This window comes from Camelus bactrianus, chromosome 19, assembly GCF_048773025.1.
Source record: "Camelus bactrianus isolate YW-2024 breed Bactrian camel chromosome 19, ASM4877302v1, whole genome shotgun sequence".
Classification (NCBI taxonomy): Eukaryota; Metazoa; Chordata; class Mammalia; order Artiodactyla; family Camelidae; genus Camelus; species Camelus bactrianus.
This window is the reverse complement of record NC_133557.1, coordinates 37530615-37544952: the sequence shown is the minus strand read 5'-3', so window position 1 is coordinate 37544952 and position 14338 is coordinate 37530615. Positions and strand designations below refer to the sequence as shown.

The 14338-nt window shown below is 46.7% G+C and overlaps 1 protein-coding gene and 1 pseudogene across 4 annotated transcripts in view; both read left to right on the top strand.

Annotated features, from left to right (window-relative positions):
- Positions 1-11330, top strand: part of SEC23B (SEC23 homolog B, COPII coat complex component) — a 35369-nt gene extending 24039 nt beyond the window's left edge. For all 4 annotated transcript variants that reach the window (XM_074347822.1, XM_074347825.1, XM_074347824.1 and 1 more), the window contains exons 16-20: positions 1556-1717; positions 2044-2130; positions 4247-4402; positions 4769-4834; positions 11116-11330. In XM_074347822.1, coding sequence (XP_074203923.1) covers positions 1556-1717; positions 2044-2130; positions 4247-4402; positions 4769-4834; positions 11116-11205 — 561 coding nt within the window. In that variant the 3' untranslated portion in view covers positions 11206-11330. The remainder of the gene's footprint in view (positions 1-1555; positions 1718-2043; positions 2131-4246; positions 4403-4768; positions 4835-11115) is intronic.
- Positions 11331-11827: 497 nt separating this feature from the next.
- Positions 11828-13261, top strand: LOC105083199 (autophagy-related protein 13-like; annotated as a pseudogene).
- Positions 13262-14338: the final 1077 nt, after the last annotated feature.

Here is a 14338-nt window from a genome sequence, read left to right as displayed (position 1 = left end):
TTCAAGAGGGGCTTCAGAGGTCACGTCCCTTGATCACTGGCCCAGGGTGAGGCTCGGTAGTCCCTGATGTGTGCCCCTCTGGCCTGTGCCCAGGCAGTTGAGGCTGGCTGGCCTTGGGGAAGGAGCCTGGACGGGCCAGAGTCGGGGCTGAGGTCCAGCGCTGGCTCTGCTGCTGCTGGCAGGGATAAGGCCCCAAACCCTTGTGGTTTTCGGTTCCTATGTTATAGGGAGGGAGTTGGTGGAAAAGTGGCTCCAGGCCACTAGTGACTGAAGGGCAGAAGGAATCTGAGAAGCCATCTAACTTCAGTGGTTAAGCCTGGCTGCAGACTGGCAGCCTTTTTACAGCCGTGGGATCCTTTCTTCAGGAAGACCCCCTCAGAAGCCAGCACGGAGAGCGGACAGACTTGGTGCTGCTCGGGCGGTGCCCACCCACTGCCCACTCACTGGGTCCCACCGCGGCACCCTCCACCACTGCCCCGGGCCTGAGGATCCCCTAAGGCTCTGAAGAGCCCGGTTTCAAACTGAAGTTAGATGGTTTCTATGATTGCTTCTGCGAGGCACCTAGGGGAGAGGGCCAGAGCCAGTCTGCAACCAGGCTGCCTGGAGCAGGGCCGGCCCGGCCCCTCGGTATCCTCCCCTGTAAACTGGGTGGTGGGCAGGTTATCAGGAGGGTTAAATCATTCTTGTCGAGGGCTTTGTGCACGCTTTGTGCACGGAGGAGGCATCTAAGGTCAGCAGGGTTGTTGATTCACTGTATTCAAAAGCAGCTCGGGAAGCTGTGTCCTCAGGGCAGCTTGTTTTCACCTTCTGGCCGCTGTTTAGTGTGAGCTAGAAGCCCGCCTTCGCCCTCGCCTTCGGATCAGAAGGAGCCCGGCTCCCCGGTGTGTCTGGCTGCCTCCCCTCGTGCTCCTTGCTCCCGGCTCCCTGCCTATGTCTGGGCCCCCTGGCCCCTGCCCTGCTCCTGGCTTCCGCTTGCACATCTTTTAGGCCCCAGTGGCTTTGGGGAGCCACCTGCTGCCCCTCCACCCCCACCCCATCATCCTTGTGCTTTCTGTGCTGGGGCTCATAACATGCCACCCCAAGTGTGCCTTTAACCCCCAGGTGGTGACCTCTTCAGAGCAGCACCCCCTCTCTGACCTGGCCCCGTGACTCCAGGAATAAATGCTGCTTTGCCTTGCCCCTTTCCTGTGGAAGCTTTCACGTACCCAGAGCGCCCCCTCTTTTTTAAAAATCATTTTTATTTCTAATTGTGAAAAACCCATAACGTGAAATCGACCGTCTTAACCATTTTTAAGTGTACAGTTTAGTTAAATGTACATTGACATTGTTGTGCAGCGAGTCTCCAGAACTTCTTCATCTCACGAAACTGAACTCCGTACCCAGTGAACACCAGCTCCCCGGCCCCTCTTCCCTGCCCCTGGTACCACCATGTTTCTGCTCGTGAGAACCCAGAGGCCTTGTTCTAAAAGTCTGGGCGCTCCTGCTTCAGGGACTGACGGCGGGCTGTGTCGGGGTCGGGGAAGGCTGCGGCTGCACGCGCTCATCTCTTTTTCAGTTCATGTTCCACCTTAGAAGATCTCCGTTTCTTCAAGTGTTCAACAACAGCCCCGATGAGTCGTCGTGTTACCGCCACCACTTTGCGCGGCAGGACCTCACCCAGTCGCTCATCATGATCCAGCCCATCCTCTACTCCTACTCCTTCCACGGGCCTCCGGAGGTACGGCGTTTCCCACCTCGGAACCACCAAACATGTGTTACTGTTTTCAGCATATTCAATCTTAGAGCAAAACTGTAAAAAAAAAAAAAAAAAAAAAGTTGAGTCTTTATAGTAATTTAACATTTTTTCTGAGTATTAAAAAATAGACCTAGGAAAAAGTCACAGGAGGTGTAAAATTAGAAAACAATCTAAATGTTCAATGGTAGGAAAAGGAAGTAATCTAAGAAATATTCAGTTTATGTGACATAATAACATATTGAATGTGGGGGAGGCGGGGGTGCCGCGTGGGACCAAGGGGGACCCACACCATGACCCTTGTTCTGCAGCCGGTGCTCTTGGACAGCAGCAGCATTCTGCCTGACAGAATCTTGCTGATGGATACCTTCTTCCAGATCGTCATTTATCTTGGTGAGGTAAGATGGTGCTGTCTCTTTCTTTACTATTGTTTTTCATTTTTTATTAATCTAGGTTTTTATGACATTTGGGAAAAAAAATTGGCCTTAGAAAACCCACAGTTTATTATAATGAGTACAGTGGCTTTTATGCTAGTGAATAAAATCTTTTTTCAGATCCCTGGGGGGGATTTGTATAATTAGCAATGTTAATATTACTTGCTACACATGAAAAGGTGCTCAACATAGCTAATTATTAGAGAAATGCAGATCAAAACTACAATGAGATACCACCTCACATAGGTCAGAATGGTCATCATTGAAAAGTCTACAAATAACAAATGCTGGTGAGGGTGTGGAGAAAAGGGAGCCCTCCTGCACTGTTTTGGGAATGCAGTTTGGTGCAGCCATTATGGAGAACAGCATGGAAGTTCCTTAAAATAGAATAGGCTTACCCTATGACCCAGCAATCCCACTCTGGGGCGTATATCTGGAGAAAACTCTTAATTCTAAAAGATACACGCACTCTAGTGTTCATAGCAGCGCTGTTTACAATAGCCAAGACGTGGAAGCAACGTAAGTGTCCATCAAAAAAGAAAGAATGAAGAAAATGTGGTATATACACACAACAGAATATGGGTCAACCATAAAAAAGAATGAAACAATGCCATTTGCAGCAACGTGGATGGACATACAAGTGATAACATGAAATATTTAGCACTTGTCTTTCTCTGACTTAGCTCACTTTGCATAATGCCCCCCAAGTCCATCCATCTTGCTGCAAAAGGCAGAATTTCGGAGTTTTTTTGTTTTGTTTGTTTTTTAATGTCTGAGTAGTATTTCATTGTATGTATACACCGCATCTTCTTTATCTGTTCATCTGTGGATGGACACTAAAGTTGCTTCCATGTCTTGGCTATTGTAAATAATGCTGCTGTGAACATTGGGGTACACGTATCTTTTCTGATTAGTGTGTTTTTTTCATTGTTTTGACAATTGACTTGACTTCCAAGTGTCTGTACCTTAGAAGTGATTTCACATGTCCTGAAAAGCTAGAAATTGTGTTTCAGACTTTCCTTAATACCTTAGGAGGAAATGATTTTCTAATACTAACAGGCATTTTACAACTTTAAACACAATTTTTTCAGCATATTAACACCCACTCTGCCAACCGCTTGCCGGCGGATGCCAGGTCATCTGCTGTTCCCGAGGCTTCAGGTTCCTTTAGGGGCTTCCTTTGCCTTCAGCTCATCCCGTATAGACATCCCTGACCACAGCCCCCATCCTGTTCATTCACACATTGATTGAGCACCTTCTGTGTGCAAGTTACAGGTACTAAAGACAAAGACCAGTGGTGTCACTCTTGCCCTTCAGAAGTCCTATGTCTAGGGGCTGGAAAGGGATAAATTTGGGGGTTTGAGATTTGCAAATGTTAACCACTATATATAAAAATAGGTAAAAAGAACAAATTTCTTCTGTATAGCATAGGGAGCTATATTCAGTGTCTTGTAATAACCTGAATGAAAATCACATGTATGCATATGCATGACTGGGACATATGCTGCACACCAGAAACTGACACATTGTAACTGATTATACGTCAGTAAGAAAAATTAACAACAGCAGCAGCAGAAGTCCTAAGCCTGCGCATTGTAGGCATTCCTGTGGGCTCTTGGACCCAAGTGAGCTTATGGGCGTTTCCTCCAAGCCGCAGTCAGTCAGAAATCAAGAGCTGGACAGCAAAACGTGGGAAGGCGGAGAGCAGGCTGTAGAGGGACGCCTCTTCCTGGGGTCGTAATAACAGTTCTGTTTGTAAGACACATCAGTCTCTTGTTACACCTTCTTACTGCATTTTCTCTCTGCATTGTTTTCTTTTTTAGTTACAGTTAGGAGGGAGAGAGGAGATGTGACTGAAACATTTCTGGGAGAACCGTGTGGGTGGCAGTGTCCTGGGTGCCCCTCTTTGCTGACTAGTCAGCTCTGCTCTGCTCCCTTCTGAAACTTGTCTTTCTGACACAAGACTTCGTGGCTGGAAACAAGTCGTGGGGGCGGGGTGGTAGTGTTAGAATGTCAGCGTCGAAGGAGACCTTCATCACAGTGATTCCACGGTAGTTGTGGTTCGTCTGTTTTGGTGCAGACCATAGCCCAGTGGCAGAAAGCTGGGTACCAGGACATGCCTGAGTACGAAAACTTCAAGCACCTTCTGCAGGCGCCACTGGATGATGCTCAAGAAATTCTGCAAGCGCGCTTCCCGATGCCACGTTACATCAACACGGAGCACGGAGGCAGTCAGGTGAGCCAGCCCAACTCCAGCTCTGATGCTCTGTTGGTTTTGTGCTGCATTTTTACGGCTCTAAATCCCAACAGCGTGGTTAATGTTTAATGTGGTAATGTCAATTGACATGCAAGTAGACTTCCAAATAATGACTTCTTTTTAAATGACTGGTCAAAATATGTTGGTGTAAAAGAAGAGGATTGCCAAAATAAAATACATGTTATGTTCCGGGAACCTAACAAATGGAGAATCGTTGGGGTTAGACTAAAGAAATGGGTTTCTACGTGTAAAAAATTCCTAATTTAACAAAAGAAATGCAAAATTTTTTTCTATAACACTAATATTAACACCACTTTTAATCCCTGCCCTTTTTTTTTTTTAAAGGCTCGATTCCTTCTGTCCAAAGTGAACCCATCTCAGACGCACAATAACCTGTATGCTTGGGGACAGGTAAGTAATTGGTGTTTGGGCAGGAGGCCAGGCTATTTTTTTTTAAAAAAAACTGAATAATACAGTAATCCCCCCCCTTATCCACATTTTCACTTCATAAGGTTTCAGTTACCCGAGGTCAGCTGTGGTCAGAAAATTCCAGAAATAAATAATTCATAAGTTTTGAATTGAGCGCCATTCTGAGCAGCATGTTGAAATACCACACCTTCCTGCTTCATCCTAAATTATCAGTTGGTCCAGTGCATCCGTGCTGAAAATGCTACCTGCCCGTTAGTGCCTGTATTGGAGAACCATAGTGTACATCAGGGTCTGCACCATTTATGGTTTCAGGCATCCCCTGGGGTCTTAGAGCCTGTCCCCTGTGGATAAGGGGGGATTACTGCAAAGGCTGGGTGCTCTGCCTGGGTTCCCTTCCATGACATAGCATCATATGACAGGTTCAGGCCAGGGGACAGCACACTGTTTGGCTCTCCTTGTGGACAGCAGCATCGCCTCAAGTCCCCGGCTTTCTCTCTCCCAGGATCCAAGCTCAGATGCCTACCCCTGCTCTCCACTGGTTCTGCCTCCTCTTCGCCTTTCTGCTCCTGCTTCCTTCCTTACCTAATTATCCCCAGCATCTGTGTCTCCCTCTGATGAGTCTTTTCTTTCATCTTTTCTTGTAACATTTTTTGGAGGTAATTGTACATTGATATGCAGTTGTTAGAAGTAATATAGAGAGATTCCCCTATACCCTTTACCCAGTTTCTCCCAGTGGTAATATCTTGTAGAACTGTGATGGTAACACACGATCATAACCAGGATGCTGGTGTTGATAAGGTCGAGACAGGAATTTCCATCACCACAGGGATCTCTCATGTTGCCCTTTTATAGTCACACTCTCTTCCCTCCTGCCTCCAGCCCTTCCTTAACACCTGGCAACTCCTCTCCTGTCTTCCGTAATTTTGTCATTTAAAAGGTTACATATATGAAAGCACATGGTGCGTAACCTGTTGGGATTGGCTCTTTCCCTCAGCATACTTACCTAGAGATTCAGCCAGGGTGTTGGATGTGTAAGTGATTAGTTCCTTTTTGTTTGCCAAGTAGTATTCCATGTTATCACTGGACTGCTGTTTATTTAATCATTCACCCATCAGAGGACATTTGGATTGTCAACAGTTTCTGGCCATTAGGAATAAAGCTGCTGTAAACATTCTTGTACAGGTTTCCTGTGGCCATAAGTCTTCATTTCTCTGAGATAAATGCCTGGAAATTCATTCGTTCAGTTGTGTGATAGTTGCGTAGTTAGTTTTTAAGAAACTGCTACACTGGTTTCCAGAGTGACTGTACCCTTTTGTATCTCCACTAGCAGTGTGATTCATCCAGTCTCTCTGCATCCTTGCCAGTATAAAGTCCCCGTGAGAGCTGTTCTTTGACTCTTGGATTGTTCAGAGTGTCGCTTAGTATCTGGAGATTTTCTTGTTTAATGATTTCTATTTTGAGTCCATTAAGGTTGGAGAATACACCTGTGTGATTTCAATTTTTAAAAATTTGTTGAAGTTTGTTTTGTGGCCCAGGGTAAGTTCTGTCTTGGCATGTGTTGCATGGTTACTTAATGGGTGTTCTGCCGTTTCTGGATAGAGTGTTGTACACGTGTCGGTAAGGGTCTGTCAGTTGATGATGATGTTGAGTTCTTACACATCCCTGCTGATTATCTGTGTCCTTCTCTCAGTTTTTGAGAGAGGATCTTGAGGTTTCCACCTCTTGATGGTAAGTTTCTCTTTTGAGTTCTATCACTTTTTGTTCACATATTTTTCAGCTCTGTTGTTTGTTGCACACACACTTAAGATTGCTGTGTCTTCTTGGTAAACTGAATCTTTTATCATTATATAATGTCTCCTTCTGTTTTGTAATTTTAAAAAAATATTAAATAGCTTATGTTTATCTGTGGGTGTTTCATATGTATATTTCTTAATGCTGAGAATCACAAATATCTGTGTGGAAAGCTTCACCAGCCTGATTACAGTGGATGTGCAGTTAGATTGAGGAATGTGCACTCAGAGCTTGTGAGCACTAGCCCGGTTGAGTCTGGGTGATGCATGTGGCTTTCTCGGGATGTTGCTATTTACATCTGTTAGTGGCCCTTCTTGATGGCCGGCTCCCCAATGAGGTGGTGCAGCAGCCTGAGGATGAGGGACCAAGGCTGCAGATGTGGCGGGCTCCACTAGGCAGGGCCAGGAATGCTTAGCCGGTGGGCTTACGTGTTTGGGCAGTGAACGGTGGGGGAGGGAAGTGGGGGAGACTGAATGGAACGGGGAATAAAAGAATGGAAAACGTTACTTATCGAGGTATGGGAAAAGAGACAGGCAGACGTGAAAAACTGCAGCTGTAGCTGGGGCACGAGTGAATAGGAAAGAAATGGAACCAGTGAATAAACAAGTAGGATTGACTAGTTCTCATGTAGAGAGGGGTTAAAAGTGGAGAGGGCAGTGAGGGTGTCTCCCCCGCCTTTTAAGTCAGTATCATTTAGTTGTGTGGTTGGCCAGATGCTGCCAGACAGTGGGCAGAGATTTACATGTATCATAGCGCAGCAAGAGGTTAGTTACTTGCATCCTTTGGTTTTCTAGTGTTGGGAGAGAGCAGCAAAAGATGCTCTCAAGGAGGCAGTGTTGAGCTACAGTAAATTCTTGCAGAAATGAAAGATAGTTGAAGCAAGCCAGTGAAGAATGTGGCTACTGTTCCTATCAAATGCTAGAGGTCAGTAAAAGGACCCAGGATTACAAAAGTTGTACAGTCCATGAGAGGTGGTCCTCTTTCTTCTCTCTTATGTGCTAAAGGCTTCTTGGAAAGAGTCTCACAAAAGATGGCACTAGTGTCTTAGTAGACAGGGTAGTAAGCTAGGAAATCCTGGATTTAGTTCCCAGTGCTGTGGGATTCTTCCACAGGCATCCTGAGTGCATTTAGACTTTTGATTTTTCCATCTTTGAACTGATTTCTCTGGTAATTTTGATTGCACTCGTGTCTACTTTATCTGGTATTTATAAAGCCCACACTTCCCTTTATTCTTCTTACTTATTAGCAAAAACATTAATGTTTGGGTGATATATCTTCCATCCTTTAACTTTCAGCCTGCTCTGTCTTTATGTTTGCGGTCACAGTTCTTAACCTGCTCTGCTAAACTCATGATAAATTTGTGTGTTTGGACCATTTGCATTTGATGTAATTACTGATATGTTGGGGCTTAAGTCTACTATTTTCTTTTTCGTTTTCTCTGCTTTTCAGTTCTTTCTTTCCTTTTCCCTTCCTTCCTGTGGCTTACTTGAACATTTCTTACAGTTCCGCTGTAGCTTATTCATAGTGTTGTTTGAGTAGATCTCTTTGGGTAGCATTTTTTGTCAGTTACTCGTGGCTGCTCTGGATGCTAGAGCGTTACATTCCATTATGTGTGCATAGCTTATCAAACTTACCCCCAGCCTTATGTCCCTTACTCTCTCCCATTTATAATGTAATAAAGTATTTCCTGTACCTGCATCAGACATTGTTAGTTTTTCTTCAACCACCAAGCATGATTTATAAATCTAAGAGGAGCTGGAAAACCTATTATATTTGTCCATAGTTTTGCTTACTATGTTCTTTATTCCTCAATATTCCAAGATTCCTTCTTTTATCACTGCCTGTCTGTTTAGAGATTGTTCTTTAGCGATTCTTTTAGGGGTAGGTCTGCTGGTGATAGACTCTGGTGACGGTCCTTTCTCTCAGGTAGCTGAAAAATAACGATGTAAGTTTCCTCTGGCTGCTTTCAAGATCCTTTTCTTTGTTGTTAGTTTTCAGTAGTTTAAATGCCATGCATTTCTGTGTGGATCTCTCTGGGTTTTTCCTCTTTAGAACTTGTCCAGCTTACTGATTCTATGTATGTATGTATGTCTCTTGCCAAAGGTGGATGGTCTTCTTTCATTATTTCCTAGAATGTATTTTCAGCCTGCCTGGATTTTTCTTTCTTTTTGGGACGCCAGTGACGCAGATGTTAGGTCCTTTATGGTTCCACACCCTGTGGCCCTAACGTTGTTTGCCGTCGATTTTCTTTCTGTTCCTCAGTTGGGTAATTTCTGTTATTTTATCTTCCAGTTCCCTGATTCTTTTCTCTGTTCCCCTTCTGCTGTTGAGTTCATACACTGAGCTTTCTGTATGTTACTGTGATTTTTAGGTATAAAATGTTCATTTGGTTTTTCTTTATGTCTTTCATGTCTTTGCTATGGCTTTGTATTTTCGTTTGTTTCATGTCTGTTCCTAATAACTCACTGAAGCATGGCTGCTTAAAGTCCTTGCCAGATAATCTGACACTGTTGTCAACTTGATGTTAGCACCTGTTGACTGTGCTTTTTTTTTTTTTCATTCATGTTGAGATTTTGGCTCTTGATACAACAAGTGATTTTTTTAAATTGAAACATGGACGTTTTCCTATTTATTATGAGACCCTGGATCCATTTAAACCTGCTGTTGTAGCTGGCTTTTGTCACGCTGCTCTGGCAGGGAAGTTACATTGTTTCATTACTGCCAAGTGAAGGCAGGGGTTCAGGTTGTCCACTAGCCTCCACTGACACCTGATGTGGAGGGCAGTTTCTTGTTACCGCTGGGTGGGGGTGGGAGTCCTAGCCCCCCCGCAGGGTCTCTGACTGCGGTGGAGACGGCCTTGTTACTGCTGGGTGGGGGTGAAAGTGCGCTCTCCCCGCTGGGCCTCCTCTGACACCACCCCAGTGGGCTGGCGACGGACATCTTGTTACTGCCAGGTCGGGGTGGAAGTCTAGGCTCTGGTCTCTACTGACCCCACGGGGGGTAGGGAGACTTCGCACTGGCCACTGGGGATGAAGTTCCTGGTTCCATACTGGCCTTTTCCAGCACCACCCTGCTGGGATTGCCGGGTCCCTCAGTACTGCCGTGTGAGAGTGTAAGTCTAAGCTGGCTTTGTTTGGGACCACAGTTTTTCCCGTCGTCTTTGACTGTAGTGCGTGGTTATTATCTAATATTTTTCTGTCTCGCTAGGCTGCCCTGGTCTTTTGGCTAGAGAGACTGGGCTCTTTTTGTTGTAGTTTTGTCTTTGCTCAAAGACTGTTGTCAGCTTTTTCAGCTCCAGGTCTGGCAAGCATGAGGCAAAAAGGAACCCCAAGGAACCTGCCATTGTGTTGTTTCTTTCATCCCAGGGTCCCTAGTTAGTCTGTTCTCTTTTCTCCACCTTTCAGAGTTTCCTTATGACAGATAAACAACAAGGTCCTACTGTAGAGCACAGGGAACTATATTCAAGGTCTTGTAGTAACCTATCATGAAAAAGAATATATGTATGTTCATGTATGGCTGAAACATGATGCTGTACACCAGAAATTGACACAGCATTATAAACTGACTGTACTTCAACTTTAAAAAAAAAAAGAAAAAGTTAACCCCTCTAAAAAGAAAAAAAGTCTCTTTATGTTTTTTATATAAATTGGGTTTTTAGTTGTAATTAGTTGAAGGAAAAAGGAAAAATACACTTACTCCTTCTTCCCAGAGAAATCCTCTTATAAAATTTTAATCAAGCTTATATTTGTCTAATTATAACAGTAGTAGTTTCTTTTTTAGAAGAATTGTATATGTAAAAAAATACTAAGAAAGAAAATTTAAATCACCTAGAATGCCACTATTTAGAGTTAAGTACTTCTGACTTCTTTCTTATTAATATAAAAGGTATACATCATATCTGTGTGTGTGTTTTTTTTTAACAAATTGGAATCTTACTAGAAATCGAGGTTTCTATTAAAAATTTTTTCCTTTGGCATTAATTTAAAACATAAGCATTTCCTGATAGTGCAGATATCCACCTGCTTAGTGGAGATGCTGATTCACTCACTGGGAATACGCTGTTATCAAGCGTCTCTTGCAAGCAGAACGTTTAAGAGCATCAGGCTAGGTGCCAGCAGAGCTGTGGGCAACACGAGAGACATGTGTGGGCCTCCAGCAGCTTGTGCCTGCTGGGGAGCCAGACTGGGTGAGCCATGAGAACTGCACAGCGGGTAAAGCAGGCAGGCGGATGCTCAAAGCCATCTGGAGTGGCAGGGATGGGCTGCTCTGAGCAGATCAGGGAGGGTTTTGTGAGGAAACTGCTCGATTTGAAAGGATTAGCTAGCCAGAGGGTGGGGGTGGCAGGAGTATTCTTGATGGAGGGGACAGCACTTGCTAATTTTCTAAGGGGTAACAGTCTTCAGTAATTCATGAATTCTAACCAGCGTTTTAAACCAGATACCTGCCAGTACACCTTTTTCATTAAATTTCAGGAAACGGGAGCACCCATCCTAACTGATGACGTCAGTCTGCAGGTGTTCATGGATCATTTGAAGAAATTGGCTGTCTCCAGCGCCTGCTGAGGGCGGATGTGAGCAGCAGGCGGAAGAAAGCCCTGTCATCTTGTGTTCACGGTGGTCTATACTGGCTTAGCATTCCTTTTACTCTTCTCATGGGTTTTAATAAATAATCAAAGGTTGTTGTGTAACTCTTCAGATTTTAATTTATTTGTTTTCCTTGTGTCCTTTACACCGTAAAATCCGTATAAGGTCACAAACCTTTTGGTGCTTGTGGATGTTTGTATCTTTTTGTACCCTAACTTTCAGAGTCTATATAAAATCCAAGGAAGGAAATAATAAAAATCAATGGAAATAGGAAAACAAACGCTCACGATGGTGGCACCGGGAAGCGACCGGCCGCTGGGCTTAAAGCAGGAGTGATGGCCTGAGTGGTGGGGAAGCCTTGACGAGTGCCTGTAGACGTGAGTGCGACAACTCGCGCGGTCTTGGGAGCGAAGCGCTCGGGGTCTGCAAGCCACCAGGCTCCTGAGGTGTACGGTGTTATCTGCGACCCGTGCTGGCCCCGCGGCCCCCGGAGCGCTGAGCCCTCCGCCCGGAGGCGCAGCTGGCCGGCCCCAGGCACCGGCCTCTGTAATGACAGCCACGAGCCACTCTCTTGTTGCAACTTCACAGATTGCTAGAGGCAATGGAAACTGATCTCAATTCCCAAGACAGAAAGGACCTGGACAAATTCATTAAGTTTTTTGCCCTCGTCACTGCCCAAGTGGTTGTCCAGCCTCGAGTGGGCGAGATTCGTACTCATTCATCTTCATCACCAGCGGGCTCAGATTGGTTCAATCTAGCAATCAGAGACATCCCAGAGGTTACACATGAAGCAAAAAAGGCGCTGGCAGGGCAGCTGCTGCCGTCGGGAGATCTGTGTGTGTGGAGATCTCGCTCAAGACTTCCGAGGGAGATTCTGTGGAGCTAGAAATTTGGTGTCTAGAAATGAATGAAAAGTGTGATAAAGAATTCAGAGGTTCCTATGCAGTGTCCAGCAGACTGTCGTTGCTGCTGAAGTCTCTCCTTGCTGTAACCAGGGTGGCATCAGCTTACAGACTCTCCAGAAAGCAAGGGCACGAATGTGTCATGCTGTGCAGGATATATTCTGGGGAAGTTCAGGTGAATGGCTTAGGAGAATGTTTCCAGACTGTTCGCGTTGGGACAGTGGGCACCTCTGTGGGCACCATAACTCTTTCTTGTGCTTACAGAATTAACTTGGCATTCACGTCCACCAGGCACTTTGAGAGGCCCCCACCCATCATGGGGACTATCACTGGTCACTCTGTGGCCGTCCCTATCCCGGCCCCTCGCCCACGCACTCCTGCAGTTACAGAGCCACCAGTGAGGACCCTGCAGTAACACATCCTTCTGCAGAAGGTTCTCAAGAAGTGTGTACCACCTCTTTTTCCACCTCCCCTCCATCCCAGCTAATGGTTCCCAGGAAGGAAGATGAAGTACCCCTTGCTCCCGACCAGCCTGCCCATGGTACCCAAGCTGACTAGGAGAAGTTGGCAACCTGCACCCCTTTTGATGGGGCCCACTGTGCTGCCATGCCTTCCAGCGGCAAGGATGCTGAAACTATCAAACAGCGGTGAGGGATGGGCCTCCCCCCAACGACATCTTGGAGACAATCTTAGTCCGGAAAGTGGGGGCTTTTGTCAACAAACCCATCAACCAGGTGACCCTGACCAGTTTGGACATACCCTTTGCCATGTTTGCTCCTAAGAATTTGGAGCTGGAGGATGCCGATCGCATGGTGAATCCTCCAGATTCCCCAGGGACTGCATCTCCTCTCCAGGGCAGCCTACTTTGATGGCTCTGGGCGGGGCAGCAGTGGCAAGACCAGGACGACTTTGTTATGATTGACTTCAAACCGGGTTCTTCCAAAGATGACATTCTTCCAATGGACTTGGGGACCTTCTATCATGAATATCAAGACCCCTCTCAGCTGAGCAGCCTCTCCGTAGATATCGGGACACAGTCCATGGCTAAGGGCTTGGACTCACTCCCAGAGAAGCTGGCTGTGCACGAGAAGGACGTCTGGGAATTTGGTGCCTTTGTAGAAACCCTGCAGTAAAAGTTGGTGTCCTCGGGTACCAGCAGCATCCCCTTTTTGTGGTCCCAGGAGACAGAGCCTCCCACTCATAAGCTGCTCGCATCCCTCCTCCTTCTCCAAGCCAGGTGGGAGGGAGGCTGGTTTCCCTCACAGTGACCCCGAAGTCCTTGCTCGTGCACCTCCTGGAGACTCATGGCAGCAGTGAAGGCCAGTGATAACATTTAAGAGGACTCACCCTTTGGCCTCCTTCAACAGGGTGGGCCCTCTACTTACACCGCCCTGGGCGACTGCTTCACAAAGGCTGTCAATCTGCTCCTCCTGCCAGCCCCCTGCCCTGGGTTTGCCCTGCAGCTGGCCCCTCGCCATCAGCCATTTGACATTCCAGCTGGTGGCCCAGGGACTGGTGTGGAGGCTGAAAGAGGAAGGAGACAGTGCGGGGGGGAGGGAGGGAGGGAGGAAGGGCCCCTTTAGGTCTTCCTTTTCTCCTTTGGTTCTGGTATCTTCTTTCCCTCTCTCTCTTTCTCCCTCTGCCCCGTGCCTGTATTTTTGGCAATATGGCAGGCCTCCTGCCCAAGGTGGTGGGAACTCTAAAGCCAGCCACTCCCACCCTGAAGGCTGTGCCAGCCCGTCCCGAGCAGCCCTGGTGGCTGCCTGTGCTCGGCTACATAGAAACAGAATCCTGAGTCTCTGGGATTCTGTCACTGGAGGCACAGCAAAGGTCCTCTCTCTCCTCCCTCCCCCGATGCTGCTCCTCGGTTACAGAACACGGTAAATATTTATTACTTTCACAGAAATCAGATATTTTATAGAGAAAACAGGTTTGAGGTTAGACGCTTTCACTTGGGGAAGGTGGGGGGCCTCTTCCTGGGGCAGCCCCTCCTCCCGTGGAGGTTCCTCAGATTCGGGGACCTTGCTTCCCATATATGTATATATACGTAAGGTGGGATCCAAGAACGGGGCTGGCTGAGGGGGCAGAACCTCCCAGAATCGCACCTGAGCTGACAGCGGGCTCTGCCCTGGACACGTCCGTGTTCCCGGTGAGAGCCTGGAATCCCTCCCAGCCTCCGCGTGTGACTGACGCCGCTCTGGCCGCCCAGG